The following is a 24,434-nucleotide window of genomic DNA, read 5'->3' as shown; positions in this document are numbered from 1 at the left end:
AAGAGCTGCCCTTGTTCAGGGTTGCTCATCACAGAAGAGGAACTAAGACCAAACTGCTCCAGTCATAAATGGTCCTCTCTCAAGTCAATAAAGCAAATGTTCAGCCAAGTTCTGAGCGTGGGTTCTTGATGCAGTTTTAGAGGAGTGGGAAAAGATTTGGTTTCTTCCAGAAACTCAAACTATGTGGAGGTGTAAGCACTAGGGGCATCTTGTTATGAATGATTGTTCGATTGTGCTATTTCTTACACTCATTCATTTATTCAACAAGAACATCATCTGCTATAATGGTATCAGCTAAAGGGAAGTTGGTTTTGTTTTGCTTTTTCTTCCATCAAGTTCACTTACAGGGCCCAGAATTCGTAGGAAGCAAACACACAGAAGTTTTTTTTTTTTTTGTACATGTTATATTTAATTTTTTCCCTATGAGCTATTTTGATCATTTTCCTCCACCCAGAACTTACTACCTACCCGCCCAATTTTCTTCCCACAAAAGTACAAAAAGTGAAAATTAGGACAAACAAAAGACCAGTATGACAAAAAAAAAAATCTGAAACAATTAAAGAAAAAAAAAACTCCACAAAAACATAACCCTAGAGCTTGTTTTCTGTAGGCTAACTTCTCCTGAGCATGGGGCCTGCCCCGGAGTGTGGCCGATATTCCCGGTGACACTCCACTGGACAGACAGATTGAGAGGCAGTCCTTACCTGATGGAGGAAGGTCATTGGTTAAAAAAATAAAGAAACTGCTTGGCTGGCCCTCATAGGTTAGAACACAGGTGAGTGGAGAAAACAGAACAGAATGCTGGGAGGAAGAGGAAGTGAGCTCAGACTTGACAGCTCTCCTCTCGGGAGCAGACGCCTCAGAAGAGATGCCATGCTCCCCGCTCCCGGGAAGATGCACGCGATGAAGCTCCAACCCAGGATGGACGTAGGCTAGAATCTTCCTGGTAAGACCGGTGCTACACAGATGATAAGAAATGGGCTAGTCCAGGTGCGAGAGTTAGCCTAGAAGAGGCTAGATAGAAATGGGCCAAGCAGTGCTTAAATGAATACAGTGTCTGTGTAATTATTTCGGGGCATAAACTAGCCAGGCGGCTGGGGTGCTAGGGACGCAGCCCCGCCGCTCCTAATTACTACACTTACCCCTCCACATCTGAGAGACAAGCAATCAAATACCGTAGCTCTGTGTGTTTTCTAATTAACAAACACGCTAGCGATGACTTCATTGTTATTGTCTTTGGCAGACACTGGGTAAAGTTTCTTTTATTCTGGTGGGTGACAAATTCAGCTCCAACCCCAGAAATAACACTAGACTGACCGGATATCTTATTTCACAATATAAGCCTTCTGTAGGGCACAGTCAATCACTTTCTTACAGAAGTGTCTTAAACAGTTGCTCCTTGTCTCAATACATAATTTAACATCCAAACTCAGGAAACTTTCAAGGTGTAATATAGCGCTAAGTCCTTTCACAAAATCCATTCTTCTTGACTGAGTTAATGAATTCTGATATTAATAAAGTCGTGAGCAAGAGAAGCCACAGTTTCCTGAAAACCCTGTAACCACAATGGAGAAAGGCAGAACCATGTGCCTTGATTTCCAAAATCCACACTTCTTGGAACAAGTTCACTTGGATAGGAGTCAAACACTGAGTCTCTCTCTATTGCAATCCTCCAAGGCGTTGTGCAAATAGAGTCTCTCTCACTCTCTCTTTCTCTCTCCTCCCTTCCTCCTTCTTTCCTTTAAACTTTCTCTGGGCTTCTTCATTTACTCCTACATTCTGCTAGGAGAAAATTTGTTTTCAAGTCTCCCATCTCAGCAGTTTCCATACTTTCTGGTAAGAAAGATAGGATGCAGCAGGTAAAAGTAACATGTCGATAACATTTGCTGACAGTCTCTTTTCTCTTATGCCTTTAGTTCCGTTTCCTATCAGTTTACACTCCCGCTCCATCCCGTGGGACAGGCACTATTTGAATACTCAGTCCGGCCCCAGCTTCTCATCTGTGAGCCAGAAAGCTGATTCTTAGAAGGGCGAGGCCACACTTTACCCCGTTAGTTTCATGCCCAAACCTAACGCACAGAACTACGGAGCGCACGCACTGAGCCTTTCCGTGGCCACCCGGCTCCCACCCCGCGCGACCCGGCGCCACAGGGCCTCAGGGCCCCACTGCCGGTCCCCGAGGGCGCACGGCAGCTTCCGGGAGGTCGTCCACGCTGATCGTTTCACTCCCCCTCCCAGTCGCCGGTCCCGCCCCGCTCGCAGCTCGCGCGTGCGCGCTTGCTGGCCGGAACGCGCCGGGGCGCGCGCGCTGGAGAGGCGGGGCCGCGCCACTCGCAGATTGTCCCCGCCCCCGCCCCGCGGCGTTCCGTTGTCGCCGTGGCAACCCGAGAGCGGCAACGGCGGAGGCGCGCGAGTCCGGCGCCGCCTCCCGGCCGCCCAGCAGTAGGCAGCGGCCGCCCGGCCCGCGCTGTCCCCGCCTCCCGGCCCGCCCTCGCCGGCCGGAGTGAGCGACCGCCAGTCCGCGGATCCCGGCTGCCGTCCGGGCGCGCGCAGCTAGCGGGCGCGACTATGCTAAGATGGTCCTGCAGGCGCGGAACAAGCACCGGGACGCGACTCCCAGGCCGCCCCGGCCGGCCCGCTCGTCACCGCCGCCACTGAGCGGGACATCCGAGGTGGGCGCCGGGGAGCCGGGGCTGGAGCGCGCGCCGCCGTCTCCGGGGCGCAGAGGCGCGGCGGGCAGGAAGGGGCCCCGCGCGGAGACCGCTGCGCCCGCCCCGGACGGCCTCGCGGGCCGCCTGGCGGTCGGGCTGCGCTGGGCGCTGGGCCTGCGGCGCGGGCGCGGCCGGACCTGGAGCACGCTGCTGCTAGGTGAGCCAGTTAGCAGCCCTCTTCGACTTTTCCCGGGACGCTCCTGCCTCCTCTGCTCCTCCCCGCTCCTTCCGGGGGCCCAGCTCTGCGCACCCTTCGCCCCGCCGTCCGCCCGGGCTTTTAAAAACACGGCCCAGAGATCATCAGCAGCTCGGGTGGCGGCGGGCGGGCCGGTCCGCGCGGAGGAGACCGGGCTAATGCCTGCAGCGACAGTCCACTCTTTGCCGCTGGCTTGGCCGCTATCTCGGAGGATGGCTTGCTTAGGGATGGGAGCGATTCCTGGAGCTCGAAATACTCAGGTTCCTGTCTTAGAAAGTTGCCAAACTTATAATTAAATTTTAGCGTGCTTTTTCGCTTCTTGGCCGCAAACACTGCGGGTGGCACTTCGTGGTTTTGTCACTTTCCAGGTTGTGTTGTGTTTTGGATGCCCAAGCTTTAACCTTCCCTGCTGGCATCTCTCATCCTTCTTCCACGCACCAAATGGATGGGTTGTAACTGTGTGCCGGAAAGAAAGTTGAAGCAAGCATTCACGCGTGGGTCGCCTTCTGGGTTTGCTTTCTGATTGACTTTGTCCGATAAGGCAAGTTTATAGAAGTTTGGATTAGCAGGCCTAATTTTTCCAAGTCCCTCAGTAAGATCCTGTAATTTTTTTTTTTTTTTTTTGCCACAATGGCTTTTGGTTATTGAATCATTTAGTTACTAGTGATATTTTGTTACTATTTTTCACTTTTCCTTAATGACCTTTCCATGTTCGGGGTGCTTCAAGCCTGGAATTTGGGGTTAGACGGGCCATACAGCAAAATTAGCCTTCCTGTGGGGATAGCCTCTTATCCCAGCCATTGAGTCACTGTAAGCCAGGCCCGATTATGTGTTTGTGGGGTCAAGAAGGCTCGCATTGTTACAACGATATTTTCTCTTTTTATAGTTGGGCCAAGATTAGGCAAATTCATTATTTTCGTCATGCCTCCCTTTGGTGGCTAGCTTGAGAACCTGGCCAGTGTACAGGTTAAATTCACCTTGGGGAGGCAGCCTGGTACAGTGGATGAGGCCGAAGGCACGCAGAGCTGGTGCACAGTGCTTGAGTTTGGTTTCAGGCTCACTTTGAGGGCCTTCTCTGTTATGTGGAGTTATCTTTTGCTCTACTCAGGGATGGCCCAAGGAGCCAAACTAAAAATTCCATGGCTAATGCATGTTTGTGTCTAAAGCATTTAGCAGCATCAGTTCCTATTGTGGAAGCAAATGCGTAACCCTGATTTCGGATCCCGTGACAGAGTAAATCTCCAGCTTTTGTGAATGGCTAGTATAAACAGCAATCGTAGTAAAGTAATGGATGGATTGTTTTCATTTCAGGGAGAGACAATAATAGATTTTAAATGATACTTTTTTTATGTTTTACAGTGAATTTCCTTTGGGTTTTCTTACACTGGATGGCTTGTATTTGGATTTAGTAATGCTCTTGCAGAAATACAGTTTTGTTTAATACAGTGTTTCTCTTGATTTGCTCTTTTGGCATTGTAAATGGAAGTACAGTGAGTGTGTCAGGATTAGGTTTTCCCTGGACTGAGGTCACCAGGTGTGTAGAATTGGGAGGAACACCATAGTCGCTGTCCTCTTGTGTGAACATCTGCTGTCAGGCCACACAGCATCTGGAGGAGGGTTTTATGCATGATCAGACCTGGTGTGCCTGGCTCAGCTCTGGCTCTGCACCCTCAAGACTGACAGCAGCAGGGATTCTTCCTGGCACCATGCTCCCAGAGCATCAGAAAGGCACTTGTCCTGCAGAGGGTTCCAGCAATTTCCATGTCTTTGAAAGCTGCTTCATTTCCTCTTTTACCCTCCCAGAGGAGGTGAAAGTTGTATTTCAATGTGGAACTTGAAAGTGGCTCCTGGGTCTTCCATGTTGAGAGACATTTATTTCATAGTCACTTGTTGCTTGGCTTGATTGTAGCTGCTCGGCTCTATCAACTACGTGTTAGCTATGACAAGGTAGCTTTGTGTAAGAATAAATGTCCTAACTTGGACGTCCATGATAGCGGCACATGTTAGAACTGTTCAAGTGTTTCTTCACGTGTGCTGGGCACTGGTAAACCACGTACCAGGTGTCCCTTTCCACTGCTGAGGGTGCAGGACAATGACGAACCGTTAGTGTGAACATATGCTTTCTTATAGATGGACATAATTATTTAATTCAGTGGTGACAAAGAGGTCTTGAAATGTTTATTTTTAGAAGTTCTGAGCTACACAGGCAGTGGTGGAGGGAGAACCTTGAAAATGTTTATCAAACTTTCCTGACCACAGTAAATAATATAGGTCGCCTCTAACCAGCTCCCACCTCAGAGAGCGCATCCTGCTACATAGCACTATGTGTCTGCATAGATTTCCGTGTTCAGGCAGGAAGCATTAATAATTGAGCTATTTTCAGAGTTACGAACAGGTTTGAGAAACCTACAAAAGCTGTCAGGCCATTGAGGTCCACTGAGCAGTGGGAATGGACTCACAGGGGAGATGCGAGGCTTGTGGAAACATGGCTTTGTCAGGAGGTGTGGGCAGCTGTGCTGAGGGAACAAGGTCACCCAGGAGGAGCTGCACAATCTTCCCACACTCTGGTCTTCTGCTTATAGTGTCTCTCACTGTCAGGTCTACCAAAGTGACCTGTCGAACCACCTCCTGGGACTGGGGTCAAGGCAGAGAAAGGCAGGCAGTGAACACAAACTGGCAAAGTCCAGTTAACACTGCCCTTCGGTAAAGCTTGTTTTTTGTTTCTCCTTTCTTCCGTTCTGGTTAATTTTAACTGTCAATTTGACACTACTTTAGAATTACCTGGGAAGAGAGTTTGGGGAACTATCTAGATCTGGTTGGTTGGCCAGGAAAGGATTATCTTGGCTGTTGACTGATGTAAGAAGACCCAGCCAGTTGTTGGCTATACCATTCCATTCCCTAGGTGGGGATCTTGAACAGTCCAAGAGCAGAGAAAGCTGTGAGAACAGGCAAGCAAAGATGAATCCACGCGTTTATTTTTCTCTCTCTGCTCTCAACTGAGTATGATGCTTTATACATTCTTGAACTGACTTCCCTGCAGTAATCGGCTAAAGCCTGGCGTGGTCCTCTCCCACCCCTATGTTGCTATTTGTCAGGATAGTTGTAACAGTAAGAGAAATGAAGCAAGGACTTCCTTACTCTCTCCTGCGGTTCTCTCCAGGCCTGCCGCAAACTTGGTGGGTTTCTGAGCCACATATTTAGCTTTTTGACGTTTGACTTGGTCTTGTGTAAGATGAGAGATTTCAATTAGAACATCAGTTCTTAACCTAAGCTATACACTGGCGATATCTGAAAACTTAAAGCATCCCATAATCCATACATTAGACTCCTTAATTGTGTGTCTAGTGCTGGGCATATGGCAGAAGGAAGCACACTGGAGGAGGTGGGTTTGAAATGCTTGTTTATTTTTAGTGCTGGGGACTGCCTCCTAAGTCCTGTACCAACCACTGAGCTTCTAGACGCAGATTGGCACCACTGGGACATGGAATTCCTTTATGACTGCAGTGTGCTGGGACTGTAAATCTGTACCCCTCCTTTATTTCATTGTTTTCATTTATTCACTCATGTGTGTATGTGCTTGTGCGAGAACACACATGAGCACACACACACACACCTGTGTGCACGTGCTTGTGTGTGTACATGTGCTACGGTGCTTGTGTGTCAGAGAAAAACCTCAGGAATCAGTTCTTTCCTACTATGTGGGTGCCTGGGCCAGACCTCAGGTTTTAGGCTTTGTAGTAGGAATCTTTACCCAATGAGCCTGCATCCCTGCTCTACCCACTTCCTTGAAATGGGCACATGAACTATCCGATTGCTGTAGTTTCTCTTAATCGATTGTTTCCTCAAAACTGGAGCTGTTAGTTGCCACTTGCCTGATACAGCTACTTCCTTCTTACACCCACCTATGTCCTGACCTTTATCAAAAGAAGGAAGAAAGTTCTGTAGTTGGAGAGGGCTTTGTTTCAGGGGTGACCATGAGAAATATTCCTATTGAACGTGCATGTGCAGAAAACATGCTAGTGGTGCAGGACAGTGTAAGATGCATCTGTAGAATCATTAAAAAGGTAACTGTGGTGCTTTGAGTAAGAATGCCCCCCATAGGCTCATATATGTGTGTGTGGTGTGTGTGTGTTTGTCACTGGGGAGTAGTACTACCTGCGAGAGATTAAGAGATACGGCGTCATTGGAGAAACTGTGTCACTGTGAGGTGGGTTTCAGAGACTCTGGCCTGGCCCATGTCTTTTTCTTTTTCTTTTCTTTTTTTTTTTAATTTTATTTATTTATTAAGGATTTCTGCCTCCTCCCAGCCACCGCCTCCCATTTCCCTCCCCCTCCCCCGATCAAGTTCCCCTCCCTCATCAGCTCGATGAGCAATCAGGGTTCCCTGACCTGTGGGAAGTCCAAGGACCGCCCACCTCCATCCAAGTTTAGTAAGGTGAGCATCCAAACTGCCTAGGCTCCCCCAAAGCCAGGACATGCAGTAGGATCAAAAACCCATTGCCATTGTTCTTGAGTTCTCAGTAGTCCTCATTGTCCGCTGTGTTCAGCGAGTCCGGTTTTATCCCATGCTTTTTCAGACCCAGGCCAGCTGGCCTTGGTGAGTTCCCCATAGAACATCCCCGTATCCTCCTGAATATTAACCTTCATCAGGCGATGAAAGGAGACAGAGACAGAGACCCACATTGGAGCACTGGACAGAAATCTCAAGGTCCAAATCAGGTCCAGGAGAGGGAGCACGAGCAAGGAACTCAGGACCGCGAGTGGTACACCCATGTCTTTTTCTTCTTGCTGCCTTTGGATCCAGATGTGAACTCTTGGCTCCTCTCCAGCACCATGTCTGCCTGTGTCCCGGCATGCTTCTGGTCATGCTGACAAGGGACTAAACCTCTGAAACTGTACGCAAGCCCCAGTTAAATGCCTTCCTTTGTAAGGCTTGCCGTGGTCTTGGTGTCTCTTCCCAGCAGCGCAACAGCGACTAAGACAGAAAGTCATGTCCGACCTAGTTCCTGTGGCAGGTGCAACCCGTTTGAGCTTCATGATGTTTTAGGTGGGATCATTCTGTGTTTTGGGGGACTGTTGTGTCTCACAGGGGTGTTAACAGAGTTCCAGGTTCTACCTACCAGAACCTAGTAGCACTTCCCTAGTGGTAGCAATCAGATGCTTCCTAAATACTGGCAAGTGTAACTGGGAGGCAAGCACCACATTGGAACCACTACCACCAAGAGCCATGACTACGAGAGCCTGTGACTAGCTGGGGACAGGGAGGAGGCCTGTGAAGGCAGAGTTGAGTCCTGGTACTGGGAACTGGGATGGGTCAGCAGGGTGTGATGCGGTGGAAACAGCCTGGCATTTCAGTGCTGACCCGCGATGGAAGCTGTTTCTACACTCCTCCAGTGTTTCTCATTATTTCCTGATCTTTAAGATGGGGCCGGTGAATGCTTTGGTCAGAGTAAAAGAGTAGGTGAGGTAATACATGTACAGTAGTACGTCTGGTTCAAATTGGAGTAGAACCCCAATTGGAAAGCCTATTGTGCCAGGTGCATCCTGGGAAAAAGACGGACAGGAAACCTGTGCTGCCTGCTCCTGTGGAATTTGCATTGTGGATGTAAGAAGAATAAGTGACTAGTTAGTTACAGTTTGTAGTAAGTGCCCTGGAGGAAAGGAAAGGGCTTCTGTGTGGGGAAAAATGAAGCAAAATGAACAAAGCCCAGGATGTCCTCATTAGGGATGTCCCTAAGCCAAGACAGACTTTGGGAAGGGGCCTTGTAGTTGACTTTAGCCAGAGGACAGAGAAGTGGTGGCGTCTGCCTGAGAACTAAGCCTGTGTGAGCTGAGCCCGTGTGAGCTGAGCCCGTGTGAGCTGAGCCCGTGTGAGCTGAGCCCGTGTGAGCTGAGCCCGTGTGAGCCCTGTGGAAGATGAGCAGGATGGCTTCTTGATGCAGCCAGGGGCATGCAGGAAGGAAGGAGCAGGTCTCACTTACCCTGTAATGGAGGAGCGGTGCCTGTGGACCAGATCTGGAATGGGAGCGAGTTTATTCCTGTTGCCGTCCGAAGCCCCTGAGGAGTGTTGAGCAAGATGGGCATGTTTACATTTTAATTCCGAGAAATCTGTGCTTGGAAAATCTAGGGGACCCGACCCCGAGGCGGGACTCTTCCAGGGTCTGTGAGTGTGGCATGAACAGTGGGCATGGCTGTGAAGATGGTAAGGAGGAGTGGATTTCAGTTGGAATTTGGAGGTAAAACTGGTCGAACTTGGGGTGACTGGTCTTGGTGTGAGGGGTGGGGGGAGTTCTTCCTGGAAGAGACAGAGGAGACCCTACAGGTGAGGACCAAGGCAGGCCTGATGGAGACAACGAGGATTGTGTCTGGACACGCCACTGTGAGGGGTGTGGGATACCCAGTGTGAAATGTCAGGTTTGTGGGAGGACAGAAAAGTTGTCTGTGGAAGAGAAAACAGTAAGTGTTCAGCACCAGGGTAAGTGACTTCACACTCCACAGACAGCATCTTACCCGGGTGCGTAGGGGTCGTCCCTGCCCGGCTCTGGGCCTGTGCTGCAGGTGAACTCATATAACAGTGACTTGGGCCCGACCATGGCATGGTGATTGTCGTATTTACTAGACGTGGGATCTGAGGCACATAGGTGCTTAGTAACTAAACTTATGCCTTGTCACCCCCAGAATTCTTCAGGGCAGGATTTGAACCCAAGTCCCTGGTCTTCTGAGTTCATGTTCTTAATTGCTACATAGTGTTTCATTTAGTGAGCATGTAGCAAGAGGACAAGTGAGGGCTTCCATCCGGTTCTGAGAACCTCAGGGGTCTGTGTTTAGCGCTGCTTCTTTGTTTCTTCAGAAGTAAGGAAAAAGGGATCTTAGGTGGATACCAAAGTGAAGGATGGAAAGCAAGCAGTTAGTGGGTGGACAGGAGAGATGCCGAAGTGTGAAGCCCTGGGAGCATTGGCTCCTCCTGTGCTGACTGATCTCAGGAAGAGCCTGGACTCAGCCGAGCAGGCAGCTATAAGGCAGTGCTGTGTTGATTATCGGAATCCCATCAGAGTCAGAGAAAAAGTTGCAAGTTTGGGGGTTTGAAACAGTTTTTCCTCCTTTCTAAAATAGATTTCTGTTTGATCCTTAAGAATATTTATAGTTACCTAAATATGCTTTCTTATTAAAAAAAAAGTGCTCTAAATAGGAAAGTTTCCAAAAATAAGCGCTTGTGAGCACCGAAACTGCATACAGTCAACTTAGTTCAGTTTTGGTAAGTATATAAAGCTCTGTTCTTTATGTGATTTTTCTTGCCAATAGTAGGACATTTATACTAAAAATAGATGAAATTCTAATTACATACACACACACACACACTTTAGCTCTTACTAAAATATGGTTACTTAAAGCCTTATCCTGATAGATTATATTAATATCTCTTCTTGAGTGTAAAGGTTTATTAATGTCTCTTGTAAATTTAATTAATGGCATTTGTATTTCGTAGACTGCAAAGCTTATTATTTACATACTTGCTTCAAATTTATGTTGGGGTCTCATTTTTTGTCATTAGCTGTAATTTACCATTAGAATATTTCTAGAAATTAATTTGTTAGTTTTCTTTAGTCCTCCATTCCATTGCTTACTAGTAATCAAAACTGGTAAAAATGCCATCCATTTCTAGATCCACACCTTTAATCCCATGAAGAGGTCATTCCTCTGTGGGTGATTTTTTATAATCCAATCAAAGTTGTTTAATGAGTGTATTTTAAAATGCATCAGGCTACAACAGCTGTGGAACATGCTTTAAATATACTTTTTATTTTCTTGGCATTATCATGATTGAATGAGAAAGAAATAAAAGGAGGCCATGACTGTTTCTAAGGGGTTGAAGTTTTTATAGTAGCTATAAGGGGGAATACAGGCAGAGGCAGAGACATCTGGGAGAGTTCAGAGTGGACATGACCACCATACTGCCTGGGCCTTGTGAGAAGATGGAGAAAGAGAGAGAGAGAGAGACAGAGACAGAGAGAGAGAGAGAGAGAGAGAGAGAGAGAGAAGAAGAAGAAGAAGAAGAAGAAGAAGAAGGAGGAGGAAGAGGAGGAGGAAGAGAAGGAGGGAGGGAGGAACCAGGAACAGTGGCCAAGAAGGCAAGAGGCCAAAAGGTAAATAAAATAGGGGCTCATAACAAAAATGTCTGGGTTATGTAAGAAAGAGCAGTCTCTGGGCTGGAGAGTTCGTGGTAGGAGGTAGACCATACCAGCCAGGATTTTATAATAACTCAAATCTGCCCGGTTATGTGGCTGTTCCCCCTCACTGTCACTCCTCATAGCAGTCATGGCTCGGTTTTTTTCTCATTATGTGTGGGCGTATTTATTTAAGAACAGTGATGATAAAGCTGATGTACAAGAGTGTATGCCCTGTGCATCGATTGGCTTTAGGGCTGGTGTTCAAAGAGTATTTAATAGAGAAAAGAAGATAAGTGACCAAGGACACTAATATTGGGAGAGTTTGTATTTTCCGTTAGCTACACAGGCCAATTTGAAGGACTTCCTCGGTTACAACCTCTTCTGTGTGTAGTTGCTCCCTTTTCTTAGTAGCTTTGTCATTTCCTTATTACTCAGGGCACTCAGTCTGTTGCTTCACATAGAGAATATTTGTGCCCTCATTGCGACTCCCATCAACTGGAAGAAGCTTGACTACACTGCCTATGGTATTATGTGTTAGGACCCGGTATTCATGGGGAAGCTCTGCTGGGAGAGAAAGATATGTAGTGATGACCATTATAAATTCACTCCTGAGGAAATGCTTCTTCCTTACAACTGTTAGTGCAGTATCAAAATTCAGATATGTTTTTCACTTTTACTTTTGAAAAGTATAACAAAATATACTTTTGTTAGCATGCTTACACAGCCGTCCTCATGCGTCTGCTGACTTACTAGCTAAACTCTATTTTTAGAAGACCTTGGTCATTCCTCCCCGTCTTTGACGTCTGCGGAAATGTCCTGAGTATGTAGAACTTAAATGTTATTGTTGGGAATTTTACCTATGGGGACAAGGTTCTTGAGTTTGAACTTGAAGCTAATTACTTGTCAGTCATGTTGGTCAAATTGTAGGGCTCACATCTGAAGGCTTAGACAGCAATCAGAGGCAGATCGGTGGGAAGAGGACCTCATCTGTCCTGAGTCTGTTAATTCTCTAGACGGAACAGAAGTTTCTGTTTCTGCTCATCCCGAGAATCATTATGGTTCTATATCCTCAGATCTATGCATGTGTCCCCCATCTTCATTTGACTTTATAATTTTTTAAAGATTTATTTATTTATTAAGTATACAGTGTTCTGCCTGTATGCATTCCTGCAGGCCAGAAGAGGGCACCAGATCTCATTACAGATGGCTGTGAGCCACCATGTGGTTGCTGGGAATTGAACTCAGGACCTTTGGAAGAGCAGGCAGTGCTCTTAACCACTGAGCCATCTCTCCAGCCCTATAATTTTTGAAAACTGAATAAATTCTTAATTTAAAAAACGATTCTTGGTTGTTTGGCAGTAAGATAGTTAATAAGTTTGCAATTGGAAGGGGTTTCTTTATCTTAACATTAGAATGGTTTATCAGGAAACAAGCTTGTTGAAAATTACTAAAGATTTATAATCTTTCTGCCCCCTCCTCCCTGTGAGCCCTGATGCTTCCATGAAGGAACTGTGCTGTAGATGTATGTATTAGTTGGCGCTGGGCCCCAGCCACATGGTCACTTGGTATCTGCATTTGATCAGAGGTGATTTTCTGTGGTGGTTTTCATCTGTTGCAAGGAAGCATTTCTTTGATGACGGGTGAGGACCACATTTACCTCTGGGCGTAAGAATAACTATATAGAATACAGTTAGGGATTTTGTTGATACGGTAAATGATGGTTGTAGGTTCTCCTTCAGGATCCATGACTTTGCTAGCCCTGGGAAGTCGGCTAGGTTTCTAGTACCAGAGGACTTCCTCTTGTTGTGTGGGGCTTAAGTCTAATAATTTGTTGTTTGCCACCAAGATATCTCTGCCACTATTGCATTTATGGCATCGATATTGGGCCACACATGCCATTGTTTAGTTCAGAGCATCATAGCTGAATAAGGCTGTTGGTCGCTTTCCTCTCTTGGAAGCTTGCACGGTGACTTTGATATCATGAAAGCTAGTCCTTGGGGTAGAGGGTAAGCATCTCGGATCCTCTAGGTCTGTCAGTCCCTAACGTCATATACATACAAGTCACTTTATGTGGATCAAGAAGGCTGATTTATTTATTTAGGGGTGTTAGTGTGTGTGCTTGTGTGTTTGTGCACATGCAGGCCTACACACCTGTGCTTGTCTTTGTATCTTTTCCTGTGCTGAAGAGACCTGTGTTCTACACTTTCCTTACTGGATTTATTAGATTTCACAGTTGCCCTCTGTGTGCTCAGAAGCACATTATTTGATTATATATTTATTTGATTTTTAAACAGTAAAATGCATTGTGTTTTGCCAGTGAACAGAATTTTATGGAAATTGTCAATGCAGATACTGTTTGATTTTGAAATATTTGTGTTCACATTGTGTAAGGCTAAGACTTTTAAAGGAAAACAGAATTCATTACCTTTAAAACATGTCTTGTGTAATCATGCATTGCTTACTCTAGTATTTCTACATAAATTCATATTTAAAATGTATGCAATCTGACTTTGTGTGTTTTTCTGTTTAGAATCCTAGTCATGTTGTCTGTGGGGTGGCGGTGTATGCCTTCTGAATTCTGTTGTTTCCAAATATTCACTTTAGAACACATCATTTTGTCTTTTATACCTTTGAGATTTCTAAGGCATTTTATGTGTGTTCAACGTTTTCATGTCTGAACTTGGTGTCAGGGAAGCCTGAACTCTCTTGCAGGGTTTGCTGTATGCACCCATGCTGTATGAGACTTTGGATCCCTTGGGGGAAATAAAAGCCACTGGTTCTTTAGATTGACTCCTGGATCATTTCTGCTTAATACTGATGAGCAGACGTTAGATACCGTCAATATAATTAAGAGTTTCTACGTTTTTACCTAGCTTTTGTCGATTTTTTTGTCAATGCTAAATGTATTAGAAGACTAGAATTAACCAAAGTTGATCATCAGCCTGTAACCCTGTGAACTCTAGATCTTATGAAGTGGGGTTTCTTTACATGGACTGTGAGTTTCAAAAGCAGTTTTGCTTCTCATTTTGAGACTTAATGTCTTTATTAGTAAATTGAGCTTGTGCCTTCTTTTCCTATTAAGAAAGAGTAGAACATTCCCCTCAGTCCCAAAGAGGGAACAAATAAAATGAATTCAACCTACTAAGGCTTTGAAGTTGTGGAACAGGAAGATAAAAATGAAAATAGAAAATGGGCAGAAAATCACGGTTGCAGTCCCTTCAGAGACTGTGAAGTCCCATGCTAGTGGTAACAGCTCTGGGTCATCAATAAGTGCTGGGCACTGATATAACCAAACACCATCCCCATTCTAGACTTTCTGCAAATGGGACTCAAGGCTAGACCAGTGATGTCTTAGAAAATCTCAGAGTGTTTCTTCTTAGGGAAGGAAGAGGGGAGGAATTTTAACTCTTTTCCTTTCTTAATTCTTATGTGTGGCCACCAAGTTTTAACAGTTACACTCACAGTTACCTTTTGAATTTGTATTTTCATGTTCCCAATCGCTCTTTGTCTCCACCCTCCAGGCCTCCACATCTTACCTGAATGAACTGTCACCTTGTTCTTGTCACTGGGTTTGTATCGTAGCTGTCCCACTTCTCAAAGTGTGGACTCTATGAGTCACCTGAGGGTTTGTTAGTAATGTATGGCTTTGAGTCCTGTACCTGTTGAATCAAGAGCTTTTAAGAGCTGGGCCCAAGATTGCTGTGATCTGGTGATGTGCTCCTCCAGTGCATGGCTGTGCTCCAAGGCCACTCGTAATGTGAAGGCTGCCAGGGAGTCGGTGAGCCGTCTGTGTCTTCCTCTGGCTTCATGAAGTGTTGATTGTTGGCTGGGAGGTGTGGGTGTGGTTTTGGCCTGAGATTGATCCACCTAACTGCCAGGTAGTAAATCACTGCTGGCCTCCAAGACATGTGGGACATAAGGGACCCAGAGCAGTCACAGTAAACCTGCCCCGGCCTTTCTTTGACAGCCAGCCTTGATCAGTCTGTCACGGTCGCGTGTTATTGTTTAATGTGAAGTGTCTTCCATTAACTTATTGTTGAAATACTTCCTCCCCATCAGTGGTGCTGAGGAGATTGCTGAGGAGATGCGTTTCTCTCAGGAGGTGGGTCTAGCTAGAGGAAAATGTGTCATTGAGGGATGGGCCTTGTGGTTCATAGCCCCAGCAGCCGCCGGTTGCAGTGGGCTATCTCTGCCTCTAGATGGGTCCTGTAATTAGCTGCTTGAGGAGCTCACTCACTATCGCACCTCCCCACTGTGAAGGGCATCACCCCAGACCATGAAGAAACATAAATGCTTCCTTCCTCAGGTTGCTTCTCGATACATTTAATCACAGTGGTGAGAAAAGGACTTAAATATGTATAAATTAGAAACTCCTAGACGCTTGGGCTAATAATGTAAATATGACTAGTTAATAAAACTAACTAGTTTTAGTTACTTAGCTTATTTATTTATTTATTTGTTATTCAGTTTATTTAGTTATCCTATTTTAATAAAAATGTCTAGTTTTATCTAGTTCTCCTGGAGATTCAAATGCAATATGAGGGTTTGGACCACTATGAGTCTATACTGCTGTATAGACTGCTTTTCTCAGACAGTTGCTTGTTTTCTATGTTAACCAGCTCAGCCCTCCCAACCCTCTTACGCCATAATGTATCCAGAGAGTGAGGACCACGCTGTGCAGTGGGAGAATGTACAGCTCCTTCAAAGCCAAGCTGCTCCTCAGAAGGTGGCTGTCCTGACGACTGCAGCTCTTCTACCTTTGGCCCATGGTTGGGAAGCTCTGATTGCTCCACACTCCTGATGTTGTGGGGAACAGGGCGTGTGACCCACTGCACAGGTCACAAGTGAGTCCCCAGAGATTGTGAGTGCATTGCCATTATTTGTTCCATGCCCTCAGCACTGGGATGAGAATTCTTTTGTCGTGCTGGATCCAAGTCACATCTGACTTTATTGTATCTGTCTTCTGGCTGGCTGCTGTAAGTCCACACTGTTAGGTCTCATACCCAGGACAAATGGCTAACTGAGGTACCTGTTGACACATCAAGTCAATTCTGGCCCTCAGCCCTCTGCATCACAGAGTCATCCTGGCTAGCATTCCGTCTCCCACCCCAACCTCTCCAGCCCTTGAGTGTCACCCAGTTTCTTTGATTCCTGTCTAACTTAGGCCATTTTGGCTACTTGTCCTCTTGGTGCCTGGTTCCTCACTTGGTCTCTTGGTTCTTGTCCTCTTTCCCTCATCCGCCCAGCCTTTTCTATTGGCCTGGTTCAGTGTGGACTCTTCTGGATGCTCTGGCTGTTTTCTCATGTATACAACAAAGCTTCCTCCTCAGCAGTACCTTGGAGCACTCACGTCCTCATTTCTCATTCATGCACCAAGCTATGTGCATGCTTTGACCCCGCTTTCTAGGTCCTCCTTTCATAAACTATGTTTTAAGAAGGTCACTGATGCACCTTCTTAGATTGCTATCATTCGTAGTCTTCATTAGGTCTGCTTGAGTGCTTGGTTCACTTGATCTGGAGACTTAAGTCTTAGCCTTTGGAAATTTTGCCCCAGAAGACCAGCTACTTGCTGATTGTTTTTGGAGTGCTGCTCTTGGTTTCTTGGATGTGTGTTGCCAATCCCCAGGGCTTTTAGACATCTGTTGTCTCTGAAGCATTCATAGCCCAAAAGTCCTGCTTGCCTTCATTTGTGTCCTAAGGAGTAGAAATGTTTTGTTAGCTTAGGACCCGGAAACTGGGTTTTGTTTTCAAGATACAACATCACACACACACACACACACACACACACACACACACACACACTAAGAGGAAAAGGGAGAGGTTTGACTTTGAAGGATAGATCTTGGTATTTTAGGAGGTGGTTGCTCAGTAAAATCAGAGTGAAGGGTGTGTGGTGGGAATTGACTGGGAATAGTCAAGGGTATGTGTTATAGAATATTACTTTAACTATGTAAAGTGTATTACATTTGTTTATGTTTTGGAATATTACTCTTACTAGGCCAAGATGTGTTAATTTGTTTATGCTATATTTGTTTAACCATGTAAAGATATATTTGTTTATGCTGCTTTTGTTTGACTGTAAAGATATGTTGATGTTTCACTTTGCCTGCCTAAGGCATCTGATTGGTCAAGGCCAGCATGGTCTATAAAAGCTAGTTCCAGGACAGGTTCCAAAGCCACAGAGAAACCCTGTATTGAAAACCAAAAAGAAAAAAAAAAAAACAAGCTGAATGGCACCAGGCAGGCAGTAGGTAGAGTGATAGGTGGGGCTGGCAGGCTAAGAGAATAAATAGGTAGAGAAGAGAACAACGAGAGGGATGGGAGAGGAACGAGAGGAAGAATGAGAGGGAGATGCCTGGGGCCAGCCAGTCAGCCAGTCACCAGTCAGTAAGATACGGAGTAAGGCATACAGAATGAAAGAAAGGTAAAAAGCTCTGAGGCAAAATAGATGGTGAGAAACAGGTTAGTATAAGTTAAAACAGTTAGCAAGGAAAGAACATAAGATAAGGCTGAGCATTCGTAACAAATACCAAGACTCCATGTCATGATTTGGGAGCGGTTGGTGGCCCAAAAGAAAGCTTAAAGCTTGCTAAAGTATGGGCCCATCATGGGAGCCATGTATGGAGGCCATGGAGTTTGAAGGAGCAGGAGAGGTACTTAGATCTGCTCATGCAGAAACCGGCTTCATTCCCCAGGATGCTTAATGGTGTAGCATATGGAGGCTCTTTACAAATGACTTTAGCCTCTAGAGAAGCCAAGGCTTGGGAGTGGACCCTTAAACAGTAAGAAGTAGCTGCTATTAGAAATTGTGAATAAGTAACTTGTCAAGGTTACTCAGAAACCTTGTCTAGATGGATGTAGGAAGCACCTTTGACCTTGTAATGCCAGCTTGCCATTTGAGGGTTAATGAGACCAGAATGTGTGAGCATGTTTTCATAAAACTGAACTGAACTATGTTGAAATTTGGATTTAGGACACATTTCTTCATGTGTATATTGTTGCAAGATACGCTCACCAAATGCTCACGAATGGGAAGGAGGGGACTCTTCTGTGAGGAAGGAGATCCAGGTGCCTCTGGGGAAGGACCTTCAGGGCCCAGCTTTTAATATGTGGAGTGAGGATAAATGCAGGGTTGTTGTGGAGATCAAAAGTATGGAGAGGAGAGCAGTAACTTTGGCTTTTGGCCTTTGAAACAGGCAGTCCTTATGTAGCCTGGAATACAGGAGCTCCCCAGTGGACTGCTTCCTTTCTTCTCCTAACTGCCTTGACACCTACCTTGTCTCTGGGGGACCATTAGGACCTAAAGGAACAACCCTCCCAAACTCTTTTTTTTTTAATTATACATGCCTTTTATTTCTTACATATTTTTGATTTAGGTAATTCACTATTGATGATACATGATAATTTTTTGACTTTTTCTTGTTTGAGAATTTCATGCATGAATATACTATGTTTTGATCAAGTCCACCTCTCATTTTCCCTCTTTCCATTCTTCTCTGTCCCCCCTGCCATCCAACTTTTCCTTTCATCTTCATGTGCTTTGTTTAAAACCTGCTTTCTCTGTTTTGCACTGCCTGTGTGGGTGTGCATTAGTGCAGGATGGTCTCTGGAGGATGGACAGCACTCCGGGGTGGGTGTGCATTAGTGCAGGATGGTCTCTGGAGGATGGACAGCACTCCGGGGTGGGTGTGCATTAGTGCAGGATGGTCTCTGGAGGATGGACAGCATTCCGGGGTGCGTGTGCATTAGTGCAGGATGGTCTCTGGAGGATGGGCAGCATTCCGGGGTGGGTGTGCATTAGTGCAGGATGGTCTCTGGAGGATGGACAGCACTCCGGGGTGGGTGTGCATTAGTGCAGGATGGTCTCTGGAGGATGGGCAGCATTCCGGGGTGGGTGTGCATTAGTGCAGGATGGTCTCTGGAGGATGGACAGCACTCCGGGGTGGGTGTGCATTAGTGCAGGATGGTCTCTGGAGGATGGGCAGCATTCCGGGGTGGGTGTGCATTAGTGCAGGATGGTCTCTGGAGGATGGGCAGCACTCCGGGGTGGGTGTGCATTAGTGCAGGATGGTCTCTGGAGGATGGGCAGCACTCTGGGGTGGGTGTGCATTAGTGCAGGATGGTCTCTGGAGGATGGGCAGCACTCCGGGGTGAGTGTGCATTAGTGCAGGATGGTCTCTGGAGAATGGGCAGCGTTCCAGGGTGGGTGTGCATTAGTGCAGGATGGTCTCTGGAGGATGGGCAGCATTCCGGGGGCCTTGGCCCCGAGGAAGATAGTCTCTCTCCTGCAGCAGTGACATTTTCTGGTAGCTCCACAGTTAGGAGTGCGACTCCATGGACTCCTGCCGCAGCCATGCTGGGATTTTGGCTGGCTGGATCTTGTTACTATCTTGTGTGTGCAGTTACAGCCTCTGAATCCTGTGGGCAGCAGCCTTGCCATGCCGGGAATACTGCATTACTGCAGACATCTGCTGCCTCTGGCTGTCCAGTGTCTCTTTGGCAATGATTCCTAAGATTTGGAGGAAGGGGATGTATTAGAGACACCCCATTTAGAGCTGACTGTACCATACCTAGCCTCTTCTCTGCATGTTGACCATTGTGGGTCTAGGCATTAATCATCATCTGCTGTAAAACGGAGCTTCCTTGATGAGGGTTGAGAGATGTACTAATCTATGGGTATAGAGATAACTTAAGAGGCATTTTATTACTCTGTTCAGTTAGCAGAATGATAGTAATATGTTTTCCCCTAGGGCCTATGGCCTGGCTTACTACAGGTTGTTGGCCCAGTTGTTTGTCTTGTGGATCAGGCTTTAAATCTAATCAGACAGTGATTGATTACTCCCCTAACATTTGTGCCACTCTTTCATTAGTTGTGTGTCTAGCCAGGGCAGTAATGATTGTAGCTTGCTTACAGGGTCACAGCTGGGTCAGACTGCTGAGTATGTAGTATGCATAGTACCTTCCAGCACCACTGAAGTTGCCAGGAGGAGGAAGCTTCCAGGGCAGTACCAGCTTGGTCTATCCATGCCCTGTGTATGACTTAGTATGTCTTTAGTGCTTGGGTCTTTCCATCACAATATAACCAAGAGCAGTGCAACAAACTGTAGTGTTTGAGGGAGGACCTATGGGACAGCACTGTGCAGCATCTTGAAAAGAGGTCGCTCATACCTAGCACATGCTGCTCGAACTCTGGCCCATCGGTCCTTGGACTCTTGAGCTGTGGTTGGAATGTGGACTCATCATCCGGCAAGTTGCTTGGGCAGGAGACACTTGGTTGCCAAGAGCTCCAGTAGGATAAAATGTCCCGCTGCTTGCTTCCCACACCTGTGGCTGGGCCAGCAAACTGAGGCAAACTCAGGGCAGGAGGATCCTGGCTGCCTTGCTCACAGATGTGGCAGAAAATCCTGAAGCTGGGCTTTTAGCTGCCCCCACTGAACTGTCTAACTTCCAGGGAGTAATCGGAGAAAAGATTGCATATCGGTGTGTGTCTAACAAAAGGTTCAATTCATCTTCTGTGCTACAAGGGCAGGACTTGGGTTTAGTTCAGACCCTCCTGTCACACTTAGTTCTGCACAGTCATTTCAAACTCACTTGTGCCCCAACTGTACTGGTGCTAACAAGTCTGATGTGGGAGTGTCATATATCAATCTATTGATTTCATTGGTTAAGCAATAAAGAAACTGCTTGGCCCTGATAGGTTAAAACATAGGTGGGAGGAGTAAACAGAACAGAATGCTGAGAGGAAGAGGAAGTGAGCTCAGAGACGCCAGGCTCCCCTCTCCTGGGCAGACGCGAGCGATGAAGCTCCGACCCAGAATGGACGTAGGCTAGAATCTTCCTGGTAAGCACACCTAGCGGTGCTATGCAGATGATTAGAAATGGGCTAAATTAATATGTGAGAATTAGCCTAGAAGAGGCTAGATAGAAATGGACCAAGCAGTGTTTAAATGAATACAGTTTGTGTGTTGTTATTTCGGGCATAAGCTAGCCAGGCGGCTGGGGTGCTGGAGACGCAGCCCCGCCGCTCCATATTACTACACAAGTCTTAGAGTAAATTCAGGAACTTTGTTCTAACTCCCATCTGCAGAGGAGTTGGGCTCTGTCTTGGTTAGCTGGAGTCTAGCAGCAATGAGAGACTTGGCTTTGTAATGTTTCACCTCCAGTCCCGGAGACTGAAGATACAGTATAGCATAGAATCTGGCGCATCAGGAGTTAGTGTAATATCCCAGTGTCTGATTGAGCTTTGGTGTGGGTGTGGGCAGTATGGACACTTCCCGCCAAACTGGAGGGCTTTCAGACCCAGCATGGTAGGCAGCGGGGTCCTCCACAATCGCCTTTCCTTGACCTTCTTTGAATTTCTTTTTTAGTTGCAGATTTTTTTCTTTTAAAGAAAAATTCAGTTACTGAGAGAACACAAAAAGGGTCTACTTGTTTAAGTGGAAAGAAATAAATTATCTAATAGATAACCCCCAACACACACACACACACACACACACACACACACACACACAGATCAAAGTGGGCCCCCCATACACACACAAACCAGAGTGGGCCTTCCTGTGAAAATTCAGGCACTAGGAGAGTTAAAAGGTGGTGATACTTTGTGTATTTATTTTCTTGTTACCCTGGCCCACCAGTCATGTGTTCTTTTTTCTAAGGCACTCTTACCTACTGATCCTGTTTCCCTGAGTCTTTTGGTAGCTGCTTCCATCTTTTGGTCCTGTACAGTATCTTTTAATAATAGGGCCTCACATATCTTGCTGAGTGAGTGGATGAATGGAAACTGGGGTCACAGCCTCAGCCAGTCCGGTGGTGGTGGTGTGTAGGCTGTAGTGCTTCTTGTGAAGCCTCAGTAATGGCTCCTGACTCTCAGCCTGGGTCAGCCTTCCCACAGCCCCCCCCCCCCCATTGTGCTGGATCTCATCTGAAGTGCTGATCTGTAAGGAGAAGGTGTTTGTGCTAAAATAGTAACTAATGTACCTTTCTTTCTTCTTTCAGCTTCCTTTGCAGCCCTGTTGCACTGGTAAGATCATTTTTTCTTTAGTGATGTGTATTATGTAGATGTTTATAACTTAACAAAGCTATATCCCATGTATTTAAAAGAATAATTTCTGTATCATAAGGATGAATGTATCTTATATACCACAGTACTCTGAAAGACTAGTTTAATTGATAAATCAGGATCAGAATAATAAACTTTTTTAATAAAAATATCCATTATTAAAGAGGCTATATTTGATACTCCAATTTGCTTAACATTAATATTGGGTGTATGTTGAGCGTTAGATTGATGTTTTTAATCTTCTGGATGGAACGATGTATGAATTTTGTGATCTAGGCAGTTTCTGAATGGTACCCGATGGCACATTCAGTGTGATCTATATTTTTATAGTACGTCACTTAAAATATTGTTATAGTTCATTTTAATGTTAAAATCTAATTGGAATGTGTTTTCTTATGGAGAGAAATTTTAGTAGACTTGTTAAAACCTGGTAGAAAACATATTCAAATACAATCGTTTTTCAGTTTTATTTGCAAACTGTCTACAATCTGTAGGACTTCCCTCTTTGCTTTTGGAGTAGTCTTACAGCTTTACCCTGTTGGCTCTGTTGTTTTAATGTTTGCAGGAGCCACATAACTCACCTCTTTGAAAATGACCGGCATTTTTCTCACCTCTCAACGCTGGAAAGGGAGATGGCTTTCCGCACTGAAATGGTTAGTTTTTTTGTGTGTATATTATTTCATTGTAATATTTAATTTTCAAACGTTTTAGCGTGAAAAGTTTCAGAAAGCCACGTCCAAGTAAAAGAAGTAGACGGTTCTCCTTACTCATCGTATCGTGTAGCATCAACGACAGACCACACAGTCGTCCGTCCCTCCTTACCCATCTCTGTTTGAAGGAAGCTACACTTAGCTCTTGTGCGAATACATTCAGGTTCCTCACAGGACTCTTCGCTGTTAGTGGTTTCTTAGCACCATCAAATGTAAACTGGTCTGTGAGTGAGCCAATGGGTACTCCACAGCTGATGATGGCCTGTCTGCACTTGTGTTTACTGCTGTATTGCTGAATCTGATAATCTATAAATCCCTCTTTCTGTTTTGTTTTTCTGCCATTTATCTATTGAAGAACCAGAATATATACACACACACACACACGCACACACAAACACTCACACATACACAGATGCACACATACACACACACACGTAGTAAACATGTGTATGTTCAGTAGAATTGTCCACTGTGACTCATGTTCTCACCCTGTTCCTGTCTCCTGTGTTTTCTGAAAACTAATGGAAGATGTGGCTCCCTTTTTGTGAGGATTACGTTCAGTTGGTGGTTGACACGTTTTAGTGTCCTTGCCAAGTCCTTCCTCGAGCCCAGCCATCTCCGTAGTTCGCTCTTTTTATTAGAATAGACAAACTGCCATTTTCTTGCACAGTTGACTTGTACCTCTGTAAAGAATTTTCCTACAACGTGGCTTTAGTTTCTTTGTGAGGTTTACTTCGTAGTGGAAAGACAGGAAAATGATCAATTCTTTTATTTACCATGTTTTTTTTCCATAAAAATAATTTGATTGTCAGATCTTCTAGTTAGAATCAGTAAACTGATTGGAATGTATTTTGTAACCTTTGGTGTCGGGAGCTGGCCATTCTCTTGCAGTTGGCCGTGCTGGCCCTCAGTGACCTCAGTAGTGTTTCCTTGGTGTCCAGGGATTCCTTATTTTGGGGTGCCGTACAATAATTCCTACCCAGGCCTGGTAACAGCCAGTTTTCCAGGTAGAATCCAGACATTGTGTAGACACCAGGACCCCTGTGCTGCTAGTGCTCATTTCTACTACATGGGCCACTACTTGGCCTTTTTGGTGAGCAGAATTAGCAAACATTATTTATTTATTTGTTTGTTTGTTTATTTACAAAACAGTGAGTCATCAATTTATATTAAGATTTTCAAATTGAAATTTAGGATTTGATCTGTTTTACTTGATATTAAATTTGTTTTAGTATGAGAATGTTAATTTCAAATTACTTATTTAATAGGGTACAATGTCAAACTCATGACTAGAAATGCAGTTATTAACAGAAACGTAGTGTTTTCTAGCAGACAGAGTGACCAGGAGAATTACTTGGTATTCTCTTTCAATTTGCTAAATAGTTCAAGCCTTTTCTTTCCTTTTGTTCCTTAAGTATTGAAGTTGTCTGTTTGTAATTATATGAAATGTTATATGTTTCTCAAGTGAAGCTCCCAGGCCAGGGTAGATGCAGTGGTTCCAGGCACTTCCGCAACAGTGTCCATCCGGAGGGGTGAAAGCAGTGAGCATCTGTTTTCTGAGTTTCCTGCATGAGGAAGGAGCTGCAC

At 45.5% G+C, this 24,434-nt stretch overlaps 1 protein-coding gene across 2 annotated transcripts in view; it reads left to right on the top strand.

Annotated features, from left to right (window-relative positions):
• The first annotated feature begins 2,438 nt into the window (after positions 1-2,438).
• Positions 2,439-24,434, top strand: part of Dpy19l1 (dpy-19 like C-mannosyltransferase 1) — a 105,925-nt gene continuing 83,929 nt past the window's right edge. For both annotated transcript variants that reach the window (XM_041657456.1, XM_041657455.1), the window contains exons 1-3: positions 2,439-2,868; positions 22,074-22,098; positions 22,703-22,790. In XM_041657456.1, the coding sequence (XP_041513390.1) occupies positions 2,577-2,868; positions 22,074-22,098; positions 22,703-22,790 (405 nt within the window). In that variant the 5' untranslated portion in view covers positions 2,439-2,576. The remainder of the gene's footprint in view (positions 2,869-22,073; positions 22,099-22,702; positions 22,791-24,434) is intronic.

Source organism: Microtus oregoni, unplaced genomic scaffold, assembly GCF_018167655.1.
Source record: "Microtus oregoni isolate MIOR12 unplaced genomic scaffold, Mior012 000008F_ref0000371, whole genome shotgun sequence".
Lineage (NCBI taxonomy): Eukaryota > Metazoa > Chordata > Mammalia > Rodentia > Cricetidae > Microtus > Microtus oregoni.
The sequence above is the reverse complement of the archived record's forward strand: the minus strand, read 5'-3'. Positions and strand labels throughout refer to the sequence as shown.